Source organism: Crinia signifera, chromosome 12 (genome assembly GCF_055691185.1).
Source record: "Crinia signifera chromosome 12, ASM5569118v1, whole genome shotgun sequence".
In the NCBI taxonomy this organism is placed as follows: Eukaryota; Metazoa; Chordata; class Amphibia; order Anura; family Myobatrachidae; genus Crinia; species Crinia signifera.
Window position 1 is genome coordinate 38,001,396 of NC_139228.1, and position 21,932 is coordinate 38,023,327.

Consider the following 21,932-nt stretch of genomic DNA (forward strand, 5'->3'; position numbering starts at 1 on the left):
CACCACTAGCGCTATTATAGATGTGGAATACTACGTCCCTGAATATTGGGATACAATCCTCTTCTCCAAATCTCAGAAACAGATGGTGTGTATGATAAATACCGTACGTCCCTCCTTGTATAATGGATGCTATTCTTCTCTGCATTATGTATCAATTTCAAATCAAAGGGGTCCCCTGCACCAAATCAGGTATCAGATGTCAGCCGTACTCAATGATGGTAGACAGTCAGTGACAGTTGCCCCCCCAAAAAATTATATAATGGCATATAGTGTAATACCATTTAATATAAACAGATACAATAACAAAATACACAACAACAATAATAGGACTGGGAGATGAGTGAAAAAGGGCCTATTACCATAGATGGTGGAGAACTTGAAAAAGATAAGTCCTCAAAAATCACATAGTACAACGGTGATACTCGGGATTCGCTATCGACATCTGGAAATGGTAGGTAAAAGGTCCAAGGTCCAAACCACACTCCAAAAATCCTCACTCCAAATGAGCTTTCAAGCTCTACTGATGTCTATATCAAAGAGAATAAACATTAGTCCTAGTGGTAAGTTTTAAATAACCTCAAACACCAATCTTTTGGTTCCTTGAGAATGATTGACATGGGTAATACCTAGGGTTGCCACCTCCAGGACATTTTTGCAATCTCCCGGATTCTGGGATTCTCCCGGAACCCGGATGACTTTGAAAGCATCCACAGCCTCCCAACTGACTGTGCACACTGTCAGGGGCATAGGGAGGGTGGTTCCAGCGGAGTGCGAGCTCCGGGTGCCAGAAAGGCCACAGGGCATGCACAGCTCCAGCACTTGCGAGTTGCTGCCCGCCCCACAGCTCCCTCTACCTCCAGAAATATTTAAACTGGGCCGCAGGAGAGGAGAGGACAGAGGAGCAGTGTGCAGCCAACAGCTTAGGATGCTGCAGCAGTTTTTCCTCCCAAACTGAGCCTCAGAGGAGAGATAAACCGGCTGCTACTGTGTATCAGTCCCAAGGGACCTCTGCCGTCTGTGCTGTCAGCTGAGGAAAGGGTGAGGCCAGTGTTGAAGGGGGGATTTGTGTGTGTGGATGGTCAGTGTGTGGGGCAAATATGCATGTTAGAGAAGTGAGGGGGTAGGGGAAGTTGTTGTCACTGGTGTCGGGGTGAGGGGAGGATGTATGAGGTATCTCTGTGTAGGAATTGTCAGTAGGGGAAATGTGTTATCAAATGTAACAATAGGGACTTCAATACATGTCTGTATTAGAGGCCATGCCCACTTTTCTGAAGAGGCCACGCCCGTTTTATAAAGCCACCCCCACTTTTCTGGGAGCGCGCGCAAATGAAGGTGTATGTGGGGGGAATCTCCAGGGATCGAAGATGCCTGCGGTGGCAACCCCAGTAATACCCAATAATAAGTCTGAAGCAATTCTCTGTAGGATTAGCAATGGACCAGACATCACTTCCGGTCCGTGGCATTGTACTTCCGGTCGGGTGTTGGGCAGAATAAGCATTATGCCACACTTCTGGTCGGTGGCATTTGGAAGCTCCCTCCTCTAGCAATCGCTGTCAGACCCCCCCCCCCCCCCACAGCACATTAACATAGTGCCGATGCACTGTGTCGCTAGCTATCTGACGCCTGCAGCTATATATAGCTGCAGGTGTCATAACAGTCAGTGCTGCTGACCATTCATACATTGCGAGTCATGTTGTAGAGGGCAGTGCCAATATGGACAGGGCTGCAGACTAGTGCAATCTTCTAATCTTTCATACATGGGGAAGAAGCAGTATCAGAGCATGTAATGGTGCTGATACCGCTTATATCCCATAATGACATTTTTGGCGTTACGATAGTCGGCATCTCAATCGTAAGTATCCCGGGTAGGGTTAGGTTCAAGCTGTGGAGGAAGGGAGGTTAGGTTTAGGCACTAGAGAGAGTGATAGGGCTAGGCTGTGTGAGGAGGATAGATTTAGGCACTACAAAGGAAATGTAAGGTACTAGGGGTATGGTTAGGGATAGGTTGTGGGGGTTGGTTAAGGTTAAGAACCAAGGGGGAATGTTTAGGCTGCAGGTAGGAAAGGTTACCATACATACCTAAAAGGCGTTGGAGTCTGACACCTCTCATACCTCTCACTTGTCTTTAACTGAAGAAAATATAAGTTGGCTTCCTTCTGTTTTATATCAATATTGTGATAATAGCAGTTGTATGTTGTACTATCCTTATAATCAGTACATGAATATTCCAATAATATTAATTATTGTGTAATTATCTGCATGTTATAGCATTAATAACGAATCACATAATTAGTGATCTATTACAATGTGTCAGTTTGACATCTGTAAAGAGATTACCGATTTAGAAAATGAAATGACTGTATATAGATTGTGAGCTTGCGAGCAGGGCCCTCCTACCCCTATGTCGGTTTGTTTCTACCCAGTTTGTTGTATCACTGTTGTTTCCAATTGTATAGTGCAATGGAATATGCTGCGCTATATAAGAAACTGTAAATAAATAAACTGTAACGTTCTTATATTTTGCCTTTTTCCGCAGGCGATGGGACGCGATGGGGGAGCGGGCATTGGCAAGTGCATACACACTGCCACACATAAGTGGGGCGGGGCCATGCTGCATGCAGGGCCAATGGGGGATGGCGCATTATCAGCAGCATAGCGAGTATACAGCAGGGCAGATCCAGAAGGAAATTAAAGGTGGGGCACCACAGTAGGGGAGAGGGTGCAAGGTACTTTTGGAAAAGGATTGTGACAAACGAAAAGTGTGAAACTGGGTGGAAGAATCTCTGTCTAATAGATATACAAATGTTATATATCTCAAATACAAATTTTGGGGGATTCTGGCCCTTATTCAACGTTATTAGACCTTGCCCTGTGCTGGGAGGCCCCCTGCATGATAGTGCCGGGTAGAGTCATTTTGGGATTACTCGCAAAGCCGTAACTCATACTGAATTAGGACCTCGGTCAACAAAACAATGCTAGGGGTTGCCGTTGCCCTAAAGGGTATGCGGTCATTAGGGCAAAGTGTTTAGGTCGACACTTGAAAAAGGTCGACATGCATTAGGTTGATCTATTCAAAAGGTTGACACAAGCAAAAGGTTGACATTGGAAAAAGGTTGAGAAGCGTTTTACATTTTTTTTAAACGACTTTACCATCCCAGCGGGCGTAGAGGGAGAATATAATAGTGTGCCAAGCGCAGCAAGGCATCATGCCCAAAACATGACGTGGGCAGCAATACATATACGGTGTCCATGACGATCTATATCGACAAAGACACCCCCCAAAAAATAAAAAACTCATGTAGAGCTTTTAACCACGTCGACCTAATGAAAGTCGACCTTTTTCATGTGTCAACCTTTTGACCGTCGATGAATAGTGCTAGACCTTTTTACTGTTGACCAAATGACCCATACCATCCTCTTTCTTTACGCGTGTGTGTGTGTGTAAGGGGTGGAATGCTTAGGATAATCACTAAGACCACTGCTATAACTGTACACCAGCATTTGGTGTCACTGAACAGCAAGTGACCCCCAAAAGCGGCCTGCATGAATGTTAAGCTCCCTGCTTTTATCAAACATCAAAAAAAGTAAAAAAGCTATTTCCAGCGCTTTGGCTCTCCATTTTTGTCACTGGCAGGGCCGGCGCCACCACTAGGCAGCTCTAGGCATTTGCCTAGGGCGCCGGCACCTGAAGGGCGGCAGTTCGCCCCTCACCCCCAGCATGGAGGGTTAGCGAACTGTGTAAAAAACTTGCGGCGTCGGTGTCCCTGCAGTGCTGGAGCGGGCAGGGGTGTCCGTGCTGCGGGGGTTCCTGCGGCGCTGTCATTGTGTACAAAGCTGGCTGCGGCCGGCGGGGTCCCTGCAGTAAATAGAAAATAACTAGAGCTATGCGCGCGGCGGTGCGGCGCCGCAAGTTTTTTACACAGGTACCCCACCACCACCGCCCTCCCGGCACCGGGGCGGCCCCACCCCGACTCGCCTGGGGCGCTCCGGCGCCTTGCACCGGCCCTGGTCACTGGAATGGGCAAAACTGCGGGGTATGGATCATTAGGTCTACAGCATGTGGGTCGACAGTCATTAGGTCGACACCACTAGGTCGACATACTGAAAGGTCAACATGGGTGTCAACTAGGGTGACCAACTCATCCCTTTAATCCGGGACACATATTAATTACACAGGTTCTGTGGCTGGCTTTCACCTGGTTTTAAACGGCCACACCTCAAGACTCCATTTCACCTGGTTTTAAACTGCCACAGAACCTGTGTTATTCATATGTGTCCCAGATTAAAGGGATGAGTTGGTCACCCTAGTGTCAACCTAATGACTGCGGACCAAGATACTGTTGACCAATCGACCGTATCCCAAACTGCGATATATGAAGAGTAAGGGCTACATCCATTGGGCTAAACTTACTTAGATGAGAGTTCTATTGAAGATGGGATGTTTCCCTAGCAACCAATAATATTTTACCTCTTATTTATTTAGCACCTAGATAGAAGATAATAGATGTAATTTGATTGGTTGGTATGGGCACCTCCCATCTTCAATAGAACTCTCATCTTAGTAAATTGACCCCATTAAGGAGGTTATTCTGATCGTAGCGGCCAAACGTGCGTACGTTCGCTATTAACGTACGCTATCCGTACGCGGCCGTTGGGGTCAAGTCCACCCACAACTCAGCCGCATACGTACGGCCAGAAACAACGGCAAAGGGGAGTGGCGTACAATTGAGCGTACGCCAACGTACACGGACGGGCCAGCCCTTACACTCCGACAACTGGCGTACAATTGAGCGTACGCCACCGTTTACGGACGTCTCTCGTCCGTCTTCCTACCGACTTCTTGCTGCTATCTGAGCGTACGCCAGCTTGCACGGACGGGTCCCTATTGTTTTCAATAGAAAACTCAGCTTATGTCACCGCTCGTGAGAGTGAGCGTACGTCCGTGTACGCTGGCATACCCTTCACATATATGGACCTGCAAATCTTGCCTTTCAACTATAATTATGAAAATTAATTAATTGATTGAATTAATTAATGTGCAAAATAGTGGGCATGGGCTTAAAACATTGCTGAAACATCCTTTGTAGGTGTTAGATGTGGTTTATGTTATTGTATCATAAATACAAAACATATGTTTGTATTAGAGTGAACACGTTGACACATGTCGACTTGTGTAGATTGAGTGTGCTACTGTGTAAAGTCTATGAAAGCACGTAGTGAATGTGTCTAACTGTTTAACAAATACCTACCTTAGCATATATAAGCAGGTCTTACAAAGATTCTTACCTTAAATTAAATAAACCTTTAAATGTAGAGAAGTATAGAAAGATAAGCTTCCAATGTGTTTGAGTGCTGTGTGTGGCTTGCAGGTAGTGAAATCATGGTTTGGACTTAATAGACTGCAGCATTGGTTATTACATTCAGGTGTATGTGTTTGGTAGTAATCAGCGTAAATTAGCAAACCCAGGCGCACGCTGGCATGCGGTATCTGTAGGGGTGGTTTGAGATGGCGGTTGGCGGCCGCCTGTTTTGTGTCCGAAATGAACGGTGCTTTAGTCGATCGTGCGGTAGTAGCACCGCTCATTTTTGGTGCACACCCCCGTGTACGCCCATATTTACGCCCATTTTCCCTCATTATTTCGGCCGCTCCCCTCATCACGCCCCTATGCCGCCCCCAATGCCCGTACACTCGCGTATAGGTTTTTTCGCACGTAGAGACCCGTCCGTAAGCGTTGTGAAGTGTTCGCGCCTGCGCATTAGCGAATGTACGCATGCGCAGATCATAAAAAACCCCGGGACGTACGCATACGGCCCGGCCGCACCAACCAGAATAAGGCCCTAAGTGTAGTTTTTGTAAGGCACAGATTCTCTGCACTCTCGACCAGCGGCGGTTTTTACCTATAGGCTGCAGGGCTTTTGCTCTAAATATCAGTCTTGCTCCTTCATTTAATGGGTTTCCAATACCACTTATAAACTAATCCTAATCTCTTTCTTTTACATTTTTAAATCTGATCATTAGAGACAGGATTATATGCACCATAAAAAGCTTGAAATATGCATGAAAAATACTCAAAATATGCATGAAAAGTGTTAAAATATGCAACATTAAATAATAAAAAAAGTAATTTTTAACTTATTTATTTACAAAATCAACATAAAATTAGTTGCAAGTAAACCTCAAAAATAGGCCCACAGCATCTGCAGATGTCTAGTGCTGTACACAGAACTTTTTTTCTCCCTGGCTGCTACAGCAGACCGCAGCGTCCTAGGCTCTTCTTGCATCAACTACACGGACCCTCATCTCCAGAGCCGATGGATCAAATGTCAGCATAGCATGAGAAAGCGGCGCAGTGGAAGGCTTCCTCCCTGCGCCGCATACTCACTGTGACACGGCATTTCCTCCGCGCCGCGTGATGTCACAACCATTCTGCCCACCTCCTCTGCTGCAGAAGTCTGTCTCTTGGTGTAAAGTCCCAGGCCAGGGGCAGGCAAAGGTTCAGGAGCTTCGTAATGGCATCCGCCTCGACTGACTTTTATCAACATGGATTGGCAGCCTAGAACAGTGGCAGACATATCGTACATCCAAGGTTCCCCACACTGCACACATATTGCACCAGCCTGCACACTCTACCACTACCTGGCCAGCAGCAGCAGGGCAAAGCAGTGCTGTGACTCATGGGTGGAAAGTGGGCAGGGCCTAAAACATGCACCATCACTAGATTTTAGGTAAAATATGCAATAACCAGTGAGAATGGGCAAAATATGCAAATGCATATGCAAATATGCAAATGCATATAATCCTGTCTCTACTGATCATCATTGGGCCAATTTTGGTGGAAGATTTTCCATGTTGCAGATTAGATTGCTTGGACAAACAATTCACAATTTGTTTTTGACCAATTTAAAAAAAGTTATTTTCATTTATATAAAAGGTAAAAAGGGTAAGCAATAAGACACTTGAATGGACCATTGCTTATTCATTTTTTAATCGATAGCTTGGAGGAAATTTACTAAAATGGGAGTTCTATTTCAGATGGGATGTTGCTATGGACAGCCAATCAGATGCTAGCTATAATCTTCTAGAAGGTGCTAAATAAATACAGTAAGAAGTTGATTCTGATTGGTTGCCCATAGCAACATCCCATGTGAAATAGAAATCCCATCTTAGTAAATTTCCTCCAAACTATCGATTAAAAAATTTCCCCCTTTAAGTCTGTGTTAGGTATCGGGTGTTACCCCGCAGCCGGGACTGCTGTTCAGGACAGCCACGGCAAAACCCTATTCTGACTCTGTTATACCCCCCAGGCTGGGTGGCCGACTCCTGCAGGTGTTCTAGTCTTCGCCTGTAGCCGTCACGTTTGGAAGGGCGAGTTAAGCCCGCCCTAACTCCGGTACAGCCAGGTGTTACATATAAACAAGGAGCCGGGGACCCCCCCCAGGGTACAGTAAACAGGAAAAACTAACAAAGGAGCCTAACTAAAGTTTAACCAAATGGCAACTAGCCAGGCCCTGGCTAACGCTACTATGCGCCAGCGACCTAGTCGCTACGACTTTGCGATACCTGTTGCAAACACAATAACCAAACAGCAAAAACACAGTAAAGAAGAACCAGGGGAAGGAATGTCCCATGGGAACGGGGGCAGGAAGGAAAAGCCTGCTAGGCCCGAAAAATAAACAAGACTAGCCTGACCGGCTGCGAATAAATAGCAATGCAAGGAATGAATACAGGAACTAAGGGTAACCCCCTGCTGGGGTAACTCACGAAACCAGGGGTATCGAGGGAACAGCGTTCCACGGGGAAGATCCACAAGGAACACAGAGAAGGACACCGGCAGGTGGATAGTCAGGCAGAAGCTATCACGGGCGGGGTACTGCTGGGCTGGCTCCCTTAAATGACCCTGAGGGACCAATGAGAATGGGGAGTCCAGCCCCACCTACATTAATTGCCCCCTCCGGACACCTGTGGTCCGTTTGTGATTAGGCCGAATAGAGGCTGCCCTATTAGTCTGCCCGGCGGCGTCATCCGTTGCTAAGCAACGGCGCCGCAGTGAGCAGGAAGTCTCTCCGGCGGCTGACAGCATCCCAGGTTGCTGGGAGATGCTGGGTTGAAGGGCGGGCGTTGCGTCCTGCCGCCGCGTCCTCCGGCGTCCCTGGTTGCCTAGCAACCGGACGTCAGCCCCGGAAGGACAGGCGGCTGAACGGACGCGTCGCCCTGTCCTTCTACCGCCCATAACAGTCTGCTTGCCTTTTAAAATTTCCTAAAAAACATACCCTACATTCATACATGTTTTATAAAATATGGCCCATAGGCTGTGGATTTTTGGGGGAAGGCCCCCCACAGCTCCGGAAGAGTAGGTGACTTTCCCGCATCCCAATCGTATCCTAGTGAAGAATGCAGGATGAGGATAAAACCAGTACTGGTTCGGCGGCTGTGTGAAGGAGGTGGAGCTAAAATATGTGATTGCGTAATCTAGACCCACCCCTACCCAAAGATTCAGCGAATTGTGGGAATTTCCTCATCTTAGAGGCAGGGTCTAAGACGCGCTTGCTATCGTTGAACCTCTTCTTGATGTTGCTGACTTCACAGCAGCAGGAGTTGACCAGATTCACAGCATCTGTGATGAGTAGCCACATTTGCTTCTTGTTGTTGTTGTCGTGGTTGCCTTGTGAAGGCTGAGCACCAAGGAGCCGTAGAAAAAACACACACCATCACATAGACCAGTGCGCTGTGTTCACTGTATGAAAAAACACACATTTCTTCCCAGGGAAGCTCCTGCTACACAGTACTAGCCACCTCCATACTGTCATACTGGGTGAGGATCATCTCTTCCTCCTGTTTCTCCTCCAGGGCTTCCATCAGAAATGGTGCAGCCCAGGACTGACAAAACATGGCAGGGCCCCAATAGATAAAGTGATAACAGATGGGGAGCAGTTTATTACAGAAGCAGATGGAAGAAAACATGGAGGGCAGTACATAGAAGCTCTGTCCTAGCCCATAAAGGCTTCATCCCTCTTTACCAGAACTCCCAAGAGTTTAGGAGAGATAAAACATTAATTGCCCGTTGTCTTTTCTCTCAGTTGAAAATAACACCCCACTCATTCCCTGTCTACTTTACACATATGAAAGGTCAAAATGGCCGAGCTGGGACTTGTACAGGGGATGTGCCACCGGCATTATGAAAAATTAGGATTCCCGCATTCTTGCAGGCATCCCCATGATAAATCTGGTGTGATGTTTCTTGTGCGAACTTAGATCCATGAAAACGCTTAAATAAGTTGTGGGACAAACTCGCACCAAAATCACAGAGAGCAGCATTACTCGCTCCCTATTACATTCCGCCCCATGTAGCCATATTTCCGGAGCCAGTTCTCCGCTCCTTTTTGCGCTGCCCTCATGCTGTTCGATATATTCTATTGTACGATAAACACGCATCTCTGACATTTTTTTCCTTTTGCTAACACAATTGATAGAAAAGCAGTAATCACAAAAACCTCACCCCTAGGTTGGTCTGTTGATTCTTGTAAAATATCCCTCCTAAAATCTAATTTCGCTTCCTTGTGTCTAACAGGAACACCCAGTTATGTGGCAATTTGGCACCCTGTCTGGGGATTACGTAATGCGTCACTGATACATTAATCTATGAAGAAACAAAGTACTCTAAGTGACAGCTCTATTGTGGCTGCGCCCGGGGATCACGCCTCAATTCCCATTGCTGTTTAAGTGGTCTCACAGGTATCAGTTTGTTAGCATCCATTCGGGCAGGGCCGCCGACAGGGGGGTGCCGTGAGTACAGCTGTCCCGGGCCTCACCAGCCAGCCAGGCACGCCACACAGGGCGCCGAACCCAGGACACAGAGGGGGAGCGACGATCAGCATCATCCGGGTTCTCCCCTCTGTGTCCCAGGCTCGGCGCTCTGCAGGCTGCACTGTGCAATGTGCACTCACGGCCAAGGAGATGCCGAGTGGGACAGAGGGGATGCAGAAGGGTGATGCCACTGCTGATGCCACCGGGTGAGAAATTGGGGGGGGCGGACTAAATATCAGTCCCGGTCCCCAAACTTCCGAGCGGCAGCCCTGCATTTGGGGAAATGCTTTCATAGGCAAGTGATCAGATTGGCGGGCGGCTGATGTCACAGGACAGTTCTCGGACCTGGATGTCGCAAGTCTGTCAGCCCAGATGCTCTTGGCGGGCAGTGTTAAAAGTCCTGCTAAGCAGCGAAATACAGCTACTTAGCGTGTCAACTACAGGGAAATCCTGGGCTGTATAGGCATCTTTTGGGTCCCAGCAGTGATGTGACTTCCGGGTCAGACATCAGATCCTGCAGAGTTCCAGTATCCCTCCACAATTATAACTGTAATTTCTACAACCCTGTGCTTAGTGCCTAACGCCCCCTCTTATCGCCTAACTAACCTCACCCAGCTGTGTGGACATCAGTCGGTACTTGTGTAGTGTTCCTGTCAGAATCAGCGTAGTGTTCCCGCGGCCAGCGTAGTTAGCGTAGTCAGTCAGAATTAGCATAGTGTTCCCGCGGCTGCTTAAGCGTCCCTGGCTACGTTATCAGTGTAGGCTGCCGCTGTGAAACTACACAAGCAACTACCACACTGTTGCTGGGAACTGCATCTCTGTCCCCGGTAAGCCTACTTAGCGACTCTCTCACACCGCCGGCGCCAGCATGATCCCCTCTCTTTGGCGTGTCAAGTGCAGAGAGCCCCGCAAGGGGACGCGGCTTACCTTACATGTAAACCGAGTCCCATTGCGGGGCTCGGTGGATCGCTGCGCTCGCCACACTATATAAAATCTACTCCACGCCAACGTGGATAGTGGGGGTATGAAAAGGGTATGTAACACGTCCCCTCATGGGTCACGCTGTGCTCACCACACTTCGGGCTGCGGTGGATAGTGGGGGTTTCCTAAGGTGCTACAGAACACCTAACCCTGTAGGCAGGGTTGCTGTACCCTGCCATAATAGTCGTAATAGCCACTCAGACGCAGGAACATGTCATTGCTGGAGCGTCTGAGACGCTCCTGTGTGTCAAACAGATGGAGCGCCTCTCCGCCAGCACCAGCATGATCCCCTCTCCGCCAAAGAGAAGGGATCATGCTGGCGCCACCGGTGTGAGAGAGGCGCTGAGAAGGCTTGCCAGGGACACCGGGTACACCGGGGACAGACGTGCAGTTCCTGGCAATAGTACGGTAGTTACTTGTGTAATTTCACAGCAGCGGCCTACTCTGATAACGTAGCTTAGGCTGCCGCCGTGAAACTACACAAGTAAGGCCAGTGGCGGAACTTGTGAGTGGTGGGCCCAGGTGCAAAAGTATCATTTGGGCTCCACTCCAGTGGGTGGCAGGGGTACAAGCTGCTGGTCTGGGCAGCAGTGGGCCCCTTAGTACTCAGGGGCCCCGGTGCTATGCACCTGCTGCGCCAATGGTAGTTCCGCCTCTGAGTAAGGGAGCCGCTGGGCTGCCGCCGTGAAACTACACAAGTGCCCATCAGTCTAGTGTCAACAGTCAGTAGGTAAAATCCAAAAGATTGCCAGGCACAAGGTCTACATGGATAAAATGTCAAAATTGACAAAAGGTCGACAGGGGGGAAAAAGTAGACACAGTGTATCACGTACCTTTGCACGGCTCAATTCACTCACCAGGCTTTACGGTTACCAGTTGTAGTCCATGTGGATAGAAAAGCATGAGAAAGTCCCAAAAAACTAAAACTGAGAAAAACTCATGTTGACCTTTTCATGTGTCGACCTTTTGCTTGTATTGACTGATTGTCAATGTCGACTTAGTGCATGTTACCGATTGGCTGTCATCCGGATACCGTCGACATTTCACCTATTGACATTTTAACATCATGATTGTCGACATTACAGATGACTGTTGACAGAAATAAAACCCGCCCTGTGCAATTCTACAAGTGAATTGCGGAGATATCGCTATCTGTTATCCCGTGGCTCATCCATACACAATTCACCCACCATCCAATGATTTCACAGTCTGTGCCAATGTGAGTAACTCTGACCCTTCCACAACTCTGTGCCAGAGACCGGCCGTTCGAGGCCTGCACTGACGTCACACACCCTCCCTTGAAACGCCTGGGCACGCCGGCATTTCTCTGACACTCCCAGAATGTCCACCCCCAAACGCCAGCTTCCTGTCCACCAATTGCGAGGGGATTGTGATTGTGTATTCGTCACTGTTTTGGCTCGCATATGCGCACTATGATCCATTCTCATTAGCGGTCATTAGATATTGTGATTCGCACAAGAGCGATCAACTCTGAATCAGACCCTTTGTGCGGTATACCAGGGTTGCCGACTTTTAAATGCTCCTCTCCGGGAGATGCCCGGAGAGGAGACTTTTCTTACCCAATCGGGGGGTGGGGCTTGACTGTGACGTCATTAAACCCCACCCCCATTAGGGAAATAGGAGAAATAACTGATCTCCATGGAGGGGTCCGGGCTAAAATTGCACGATTGTGCCATTTTAGTTCCGCCCCCTCCTCTGAGACCCACGGATTGCGGCATTTACATGCCGTGATTCAGGGGGGCTCAGGGGGGTCCCCCAGATTCCGGGAGGGTTGCCCACCCGATTTTCAGGAGACTCCCGGGAATTCCGGGAGGGTCGGCAACCCTGCGGTATACAGTATAATTATGTCTCTTTATTTTAGTGTTGACAAGCATCTTTTAGTGATGATGAATCAGCACAAGTAATACTGTACATACAAGATATTTACGTGTTTACGTGGATTACGTACTGTATGTACTGAGCAAACCAGTTTGTCAGCTGTTACAATAAAAGAGGGAGTGTCCAGGAGAGGAAAGGAAACAGGTCATTATATAAAATATATAAATGTATACAAAAAACCATCTCCGACATATCCCCAGCTTCAGTTACGTCCCTCAGCTGCACCGAGAAAAGGCACATGTACCGACCGAAACATAACACTAATAAATGCCAGAATACCCTGCCATACCCAGGGAAAACTAGTCAGACACAGATGTGCTTGAGGCATTCATTTATTTATTACCAGTTATTTATATAGCGCGCACATATTCCGCAGCGCTTTACAGAGAATATTTTAACATATCAGTCCCTGCCCCAGTGGAGTTTACAATCTATGGGGGTTATTCTGGTTGACACGCATTGAAGTTCACAGCAGTGCTTGTTATTTTTCGCCCGCCCTCTATTTGCATATGTCGCTGCCCCCTTTGCAGAGCGAATTCACCTGCATGGCTTCAAATGGGTGTTTTGCATAAAAATCAATTTTCAGCCTACGGGAGAAACACCCACATCATTCGATGGTCACACACAAATCTAAGACACTCTCAGGTGTTTTAGGTTCGAATGTGCGAGACAGGGCGGGCAGCTGACAACTGGTGATGTCAGCTGCCTGACACTGGCACCCATGTTACTGGGTGATTACCATTGGGAGCCTAAATTTTCAAATTTGTCACCACAAGAAGTTAGTGAAGAATTGTGTTTCTTGTGACGCCTCAGTTTATGTAGCTTCCAAAGAGAGATTCAATCCTCCAGCACAAAAAAGGGCATCTAGTATCCTAGCTCCGTGGTACCCCCTGGGGGTACACGTCCACACGCTTGGGGGTAGGCCGCGGCCCGGCCTGTAATGGTGGCCGCGGAAGACAGACAGGTCGCTGGAGGGGAGGAGAGTGCATTGCGCATCTCTCCTACCCCTCAGTGTGCTTCCCTGTGACTGGCCGCCCGTCCGCCAATCAATCAGAGCTTGCGGGCGGGCAGCCAATCAGGAGCTGGCCCACGAACTTTGATTGGCGGGCAGCCCAGTCACAGTGAAGGAGAGATACGCAGTGTGCTGTACTCTCCTTCCCTGTGAGAAGCAGCGCGGCAGCTACATAGCAGGGGGACACTGGACTGTCCTATCCCCAGCAGCAGCGTCAATGGTGAGTGTGCTGCTGCTGGGAAATACTATGGGGGCATTGCTGGAACTGTGGGGGCATATTTATTGCTGGCACTGTGGGGGCATTGCTGGCACTGTGGGGCATACTTGTTGCTGGCACTGTGGGGCATTGCTGGCACTGTGGGGCATACTTGTTGCTGGCACTGTGGGGTATTGCTGGCACTGTGGGGCATACTTGTTGCTGGCACTGTGGGGCATTGCTGGCACTGTGGGGCATACTTGTTGCTGGCACTGTGGGGCATTGCTGGCACTGTGGGGCATTGCTGGCACTGTGGGGCATACTTGTTGCTGGCACTGTGGGGCATTGCTGGCACTGTGGGGCATTGTTGGCACTGTGGGGCATTGCTGGCACTGTGGGGCATACTTGTTACTGGCACTGTGGGGCATTGCTGGCACTGTGGGGCATTGCTGGCACTGTGGGGCATACTTTTTGCTGGCAATGTGGGGCATTGCTGGCACTGTGGGGCATACTTGTTGCTGGCACTGTGGGGCATTGCTGGCACTGTGGGGCATACTTGTTGCTGGCACTGTGGGGCATTGCTGGCACTGTGGGGCATACTTGTTGCTGGCACTGTGGGGCATTGCTGGCACTGTGGGGCATTGTTGGCACTGTGGGGCATTGCTGGCACTGTGGGGCATACTTGTTACTGGCACTGTGGGGCATTGCTGGCACTGTGGGGCATTGCTGGCACTGTGGGGCATACTTGTTGCTGGCACTGTGGGGCATTGCTGGCACTGTGGGGCATACTTGTTGCTGGCACTGTGGGGCATTGCTGGCACTGTGGGGCATACTTGTTGCTGGCACTATGGGGGGTATACTTGTTGCTGGCACTGTAGGGGCATTGTTGGCACATACCCAGTACCATGGGGTCATACCTGGCACCGTGGTGGCATTCCCGTTTCTGGCACTGTGCGGGCATACCTGGCACCATTGGAGCATATGTGTATCTGGCACTTTTGGGGGCATATGTGTATCTGGCACTATTGGAAGGCTAACGTGATCCGTTGGAATGTCTGTTGCTTCCGTAATAGAGATTTGACAAGGTTCTGTTATTTTATATGCTGTCCGCAGAATGGGCTGAGCTTATATTGTGGTCAAGTGGTTGCACTTTTTTTTTTCTCGTCATTGCCAGTATGACTTGCCCCTGTTAAGCCACACCCCTTTTAGGCCACGCCCCCTAAAAATTACACGATGGGGTACTCATAAATGAAAAGCCTAATCAAGGGGTATGGGAGACAAAAAAGGTTGGGAACCACTGTCCTAGCTTCTAAAGAATCGTCCGTTCTGCCAGGTCAGGGCCGGCGCCACCACTAGGCAGGTCTAGGCATTTGCCTAGGGCGCCGCCACTGGAGGGCAGCAGTTCGCCCCTCGCCCCCCCCCCCCGTGCAAAGGATGTACCTGCTGCGCCGTCTGGGGAGCGGGCAGGGGGGTCCATGCCGGCTTCTGACAGGAGCCTGCAGTGGTGTCCTTGCCGCGCGGGTATTTGCAGCGCTGTGTATAAAGCTGGCGGCGGTAGGGGGTCCCTGCAGTGAATAAGAAATAACTAGCGCTATGCGGGTTTGAAAACACTGGCCGCATGCTGATTGGCTGAGATTCAGCCAATCAGCGTGCGGCCAGTGTTTTCAAAACAGAAGCGTTTACCCCGCCGCCGCATAGCGCTAGTTATTTCTTATTCACTTCAGGGACCCCCCACCACCGCTAGCTTTATACATAGCGCCGCAGGTACCTGCGCGGCAAGGACACCACTGCAGGCTCCTGTCAGACGCCAGCATGGACCCCCCTGGCCGCTCCCCAGACGGCGCAACAGGTACCCCCCGCCCCCACCCCCGGCACCGGGGCGCCCCCACCCCGACTCGCCTGGGGCGCTCCGGTGCCTTGCACCGGCCCTGTCCAGGATTCAGACTCAAGAACTGGAATCTAAATCGTCTAGTCTGCTATCCCCAGTAGGGGTACTGGATCTACAAGCTCCAAAAGGGAGCTCCATTATTTCATCCCCAATGGAGGTATCCAGGGCTAAAACCCCAAATGGGAGTTATAAAGATGTAAAGAAAGACATGGACATTTGTCAGTTATCTCCTCAAAGTTAATTCAACACAGTCCAGCTTCCAGATGGGCTACCGGTACATCCTGATTTGGAGGTCTATGGGGTTGGATTCAGTATTGAATCCCGGCGGTCGGGATCCCGGCGTTCAGAATCCCGACGCCGGAATCCCGACAGCCGAAATGCCGACAAGGGGAGGACGTGGATCGCCCCCCCTTGCGGGCTCGCTGCGCTCGCCACGCAGCGGGCCCGGTGCCTCGCTACGCTCGGCACGCTATTTTATTCTCCCTCCAGGGGTGTCGTGGACACCCCAGGAGGGACAAAGTGTCGGCATTTTGGCGGTCGGGATTCCGGCGTCGGGATTCTGAACGCCGGGATCCTGACCGCCGGGATCTTAACTGCATCCCATGGGGTTAACTCTGGTCTACTCATCAGTTCTGAGTTTCCGCCGGTCCCAGCCGGATCAAGCACATCCAGACGTCTCCCATATCCAGCTCCAAGTAGGGGTTCTCAGTCGTCAGCCCCAAGTGGGGGTTCTCAGTCATCAGCCCCAAGTGGGGGTTATCAGTCGTCAGCCCCAAGTGGGGGTTCTCAGTCGTTAGCCCCTAGTGGGGGTTCTCAGTCGTCAGCCCCAAGTGGGGGTTCTCAGTCGTCAGCCCCAAGTGGGGGTTCTCAGTCATCAGCCCCAAGTGGAGGTCTCCAGTCATCAGCCCCAAGTGGGGGTCTCCAGTCATCAGCCCCAAGTGGGGGTCTCCAGTCGTCAGCCCCAAGTAGGGGTCTCCAGTCATCAGCCCCAAATGGGGGTCACCAGTCTCCAGCCCCAAGTAGGGGTCCACAGTCTCCAGCCCCAAGTGAGAGTTCTCAGCCGGTCTCACCCGTAGGTCTACAGACCTCACTGATTCCAGTCAGCCCAAGCTCATCCGTACTTAATCCTAAATCGTCCATTGGTCCGGTCCAGACTTCACTGGTTCCAACCAGCTCAGGTCTATCGAGATCCAATTCTGTGCCCACCGTCAACTCAGGGACTTCATCAGTGTTAACTGATTTAAATGACTGCAAGTACATTCCTGGTCCTTCTCATAATTCGGGTCAAGAAGTTATATCAGTGTGTACTAATACTGATTCGTCATCTTCTAAATGATGTCTTCAATCTGCAAATCCAAGTGGGAGCTGCCATTCTGCTGCCACCGCTACATGCTTTGGTTCATCAAGTTCAGTGTGTATCTCAGGTGCTGGTGGTGTTGTGCCACTGTGAGCAGCAGCATAGATTCAAACGGAGGCATGGCAGTCTAGCTGTCAGGAGGCCGGCACTGGAGTACGGTGTCACCATCTTGCTTGAGGGCAAAAGCAGTGGTTGGCCAGGTCAGGCCTTCTCCTCCCATTCTGTCCAGTCGGCCTATTGCAATCCTTCCCTTGCTATAAAGGGGATCTGCCTAAGGCAATCTGGGTCAGTGCAAAGTGTTTCTTCAGCCTGCAAGCATGGGGAAGTTCTGGCCATGCTAGTGCCTATGCACACTGCGCTCTCCAGCTGGTTGTCCCTGCTGGCCTCTGACCCCATCACTGCTGTCTCTGGTATGCCACACTCTCCCTTCCTGGATCTTTCCTGGCTCATCACAATACCCTTCTGGTCTGATTCTGATCCTGGTTCCAATCTTCAATCATTCAATCTTCAATCATCCAATCATTCGATCTTCAATCATCCAATCATTCGATCTTCAATCATCCAATCATTCTTATTCTTCAAATCCAAATCACCTGAACCTTGTCTTGTCTTCTAAGAATTACCTGCTTGAATTATATTGTTTATGCAAAGGACTGCCATCTTCGTTTACCTTGTTTAAGCAAGACTTGCTTATCATTATTATTATTATTTAATCCACTCAAGAAGTATGTTGGTTATGTTATTTTGTGTTTGAGTTCATTCATTAAACCTGCTCGTTTTAACCCATCTCCTGCTGGTCACGCCTCTCTTCCTGAAATCCGCACGACACCATCAAATCCACCCCGTGTGACAGTGGAGTCGACCCCCTCCAAACAGTTGGGACACTCCTGCTTTGTCCAGACCACAACACAGAAACACTCGGTTGCCACCATCGCAACTCTCGGTCACCACTCCCCATCGTCACTTAGACTGCAGTCACATTTTTCACATTGCGACTGCAGTTTAAGAGGTTGCGTGCAGGCATGCCCATTTTTGCAACAGATGCTAAAAAAAGCTATCAAAGCTGAATGATGGCCATAATGCCACACAGTTATACCCTGATACCCATACAGCTACAGTATATGAGTGTGCTTGATTAATCATGTAAAAACATGTGCCCCTACTTACAAATGCCTTTTGGTGCTCTACTTGGTCCACATCCTGCACTGCCAGGGGCGGATTGGGATGTAAAGCAGCCTGGGAATGTAATACGGCAGAATCTTTTGAGAGGGTGGGATCACTCCTCATAGGGCCTATTTCTGAGTCGGACACAATTGCAGCCTTAATTCAGACTGCTGCATATCTACCCCTCTATACCCGCCACTATATTACTGACCCCTCTATAGCCGCCACTATATTACTGACCCCTCTATACCCGCCACTATATTACTGACCCCTCTATACCCGCCACTATATTACTGACCCCTCTATACCCGCCACTATATTATTGACCCTCTATACCCGCCACTACACCACTGACCCCTCTATACCCGCCACTATATTACTGACCCCTCTATACCCGCCACTATATTACTGACCCCTCTATACCCGCCACTATATTACTGACCCCTCTATACCCGCCACTACACCACTGACCCCTCTATACCCGCCACTATATTACTGACCCCTCTATACCCGCCACTACACCACTGACCGCTCTATACCCACCACTACACCACTGACCCCTCTATACCCGCCACTACACTATTGACCCCTCTATACTCACCACTATATTATTGACCCTCTATACCCGCCACTACACGATTGACCCCTCTATACCCACCACTACACCACTGACCCCTCTATACCCGCCACTATATTACTGACCCCTCTATACCCGCCACTACACCACTGACCCCTCTATACCCGCCACTACACTATTGACCCCTCTATACCCGCCACTACACCACTGACCCCTCTATACCCGCCACTATATTACTGACCCCTCTATACCCGCCATTACACTATTGACCCCACTATACCCGCCACTATATTACTGACTCCTCAATACCCACCACTACACTATTGACCCCTCTATACCCACCACTAAACCACTGACTCCTCTATACCCGCCACTATATTACTGACCCCTCTATACCCGCCACTACACCACTGACTCCTCTATACCCGCCACTATATTACTGACCCCTCTATACCCGCCACTACACCACTGACCCCTCTATACCCGCCACTATATTACTGACCCCTCTATACCCGCCACTACACTATTGACTCCTCTATACCCGCCACTATATTACTGACCCCTCTATACCCGCCACTACACTATTGACCCCTCTATACTCACCACTATATTATTGACCCTCTATACCCGCCACTACACGATTGACCCCTCTATACCCACCACTACACCACTGACCCCTCTATACCCGCCACTATATTACTGACCCCTCTATACCCGCCACTACACCACTGACCCCTCTATACCCGCCACTACACTATTGACCCCTCTATACCCGCCACTACACCACTGACCCCTCTATACCCGCCACTATATTACTGACCCCTCTATACCCACCACTACACTATTGACTCCTCTATACCCGCCACTATATTACTGACTCCTCTATACCCACCACTACACTATTGACTCCTCTATACCCGCCACTATATTACTGACTCCTCTATACCCACCACTATATTACTGACCCCTCTATACCCGCCACTATATTACTGACTCCTCTATACCCGCCACTATACTACTGACCCCTCTATACCCACCACTAGATTACTGACTCCTCTATACCCGCCACTACACCACTGACTCCTCTATACCCGCCACTATATTACTGACCCCTCTATACCCGCCACTACACTATTGACTCCTCTATACCCGCCACTATATTACTGACCCCTCTATACCCGCCACTACACCACTGACCCCTCTATACCCGCCACTATATTACTGACTCCTCTATACCCACCACTATATTACTGACCCCTCTATACCCGCCACTATATTACTGACTCCTCTATACCCGCCACTATACTACTGACCCCTCTATACCCGCCACTAGATTACTGACTCCTCTATACCCGCCACTATACTACTGACCCCTCTATACCCGCCACTAGATTACTGACTCCTCTATGCCCACAACTATACTACCAACCCCTCTATACCCACCACTATGTTACTGACCCCTAAATACCGGACATTACAGACCCCTCTATAATCCCCATTACATCATTGCTGAAAGGCAGGGTTAGTGTACCTATGGAGCCCCAGATGGAATTCTCCATATTGTGATGCCAGGGCTGGTCTTTTTGACTGTTGGCACCCTGATTGCGGTATCCCCTACTGACACTGACATCTTTCTCATACACACTGAAAGCAGACAGAACACATACTGTACTGTACTGTACTGTAGACATCCTCCACTCTTCACATGACACTGACTACCCCTTCTTCTTATACACAGCAACCCCCCCCCCCTTCCCCCTTCCCACACCTCTCCCTAACACACACTAACAGCACACAAGTGACACAACTGTCACAGACTCTATGGGAGTTCACAATAAGCTCACCGTGCTATTTCAGTAGAATGATTTCCCGACAGAGGGCCTTATTTTGGTTCACTCTTTCTGACAAAATCCTTCTTAGATGGACAAAACCATGTGCACTGCAGGTGGGGCAGATGTAACTTGTGCAGATATAATTAGATTTGGGTGGGGTTTTACTTCAAAGTGAGATCTATATTGCAGTGTAAAAATAAAGCAGCCAGTATTTTCCCTTCACAGAAACAAAATAACTCACCCAAATCTAATTCTCTCTGCACATTTTACATCTGCCCCCCTGCAGTGCACATGGTTTTGTCCATCTAAGAAGGATTTTGTCAGAAAGAGTGAACCAAAATAAGGCCCAGAGTGTGCACACACAGCTCTGGAACAGCCCAGGTATTCTCCCCTCTCCAGCAGGCTGCAACGCACAGGAGTGGAGGCTCCGCCCACCGCTGACAGCTCCAAGTCTCGCTATACTGTTGATGTTTGCTACAACTCAATGCTAGTGGCACCAGGAAATGCCTGTTAGCTGTAGCAGTGGTGGCTTCAGGTGACCAAACTAGGGGGAACAGCTAAGGGGGCTGTGGGTCCATCCCGGTAGGACTATCCGCCCCTGTACAATGCTTCCACCCATTGGAGGAGGAGCTTCTTCTGCTTGTCAAGCACAGCAGACCTCCTCCAGCAGTAGCAGCAGTCATACTCATTACCAGATTAATCCTTCGGGGGGCCTGGGGCACTTTAGACAGGAGGCCCCCTTGCACTTGTCATTACTGACCACAAACTGCATGGGAGAATATTACACTGTCAAAACACAGAGTAACGGCAGTATACAGTAAACTGGGTCAATGGGTAACAAGGGATATAGATAGATAGATAGATAGATAGATAGATAGATAGATAGATAGATATACAAACAAACCACATGAAAAGCCTGTGTTTGTCCTTCTGCACCTTAGACTGTAGGAGACTTCCCAGTACCAGTGCTGACTCTGATTAAAAATCCTCCCATGACTAGGCTGCTGCTGCTGTCCTCCATGGGCCTGAGAAGCATGTAATGAGCTCCACCAATCAGAGCTCAGCACACACCTCTCAGCCTCTGCCTTCTTTTGCAAGGTGTCATGGGACTTAGTCAATTCCCAGCAATGCACTGCACACTTGAGCAGTCAGTGTACCTTGGCACCCCATGCTCAGCACCATTAATCATTGTCACATTGGCAGATAGGTGAAGCTGCAGCA

The 21,932-nt window shown here is 49.5% G+C and overlaps 1 protein-coding gene across 1 annotated transcript in view; it reads right to left on the reverse strand.

Moving 5' to 3' along the window:
* The window catches only part of LOC146049528 (cytosolic phospholipase A2 delta-like), a 71,125-nt gene extending 54,084 nt beyond the window's left edge, over positions 1-17,041 (reverse strand). The window contains exons 1-2 of the mRNA XM_083166064.1: positions 16,868-17,041; positions 8,487-8,673 (exon numbers count right to left, since the gene is read on the reverse strand). Of these exons, the coding sequence (XP_083022190.1) occupies positions 8,487-8,673; positions 16,868-17,041 (361 nt within the window). The remainder of the gene's footprint in view (positions 1-8,486; positions 8,674-16,867) is intronic.
* Positions 17,042-21,932: the final 4,891 nt, after the last annotated feature.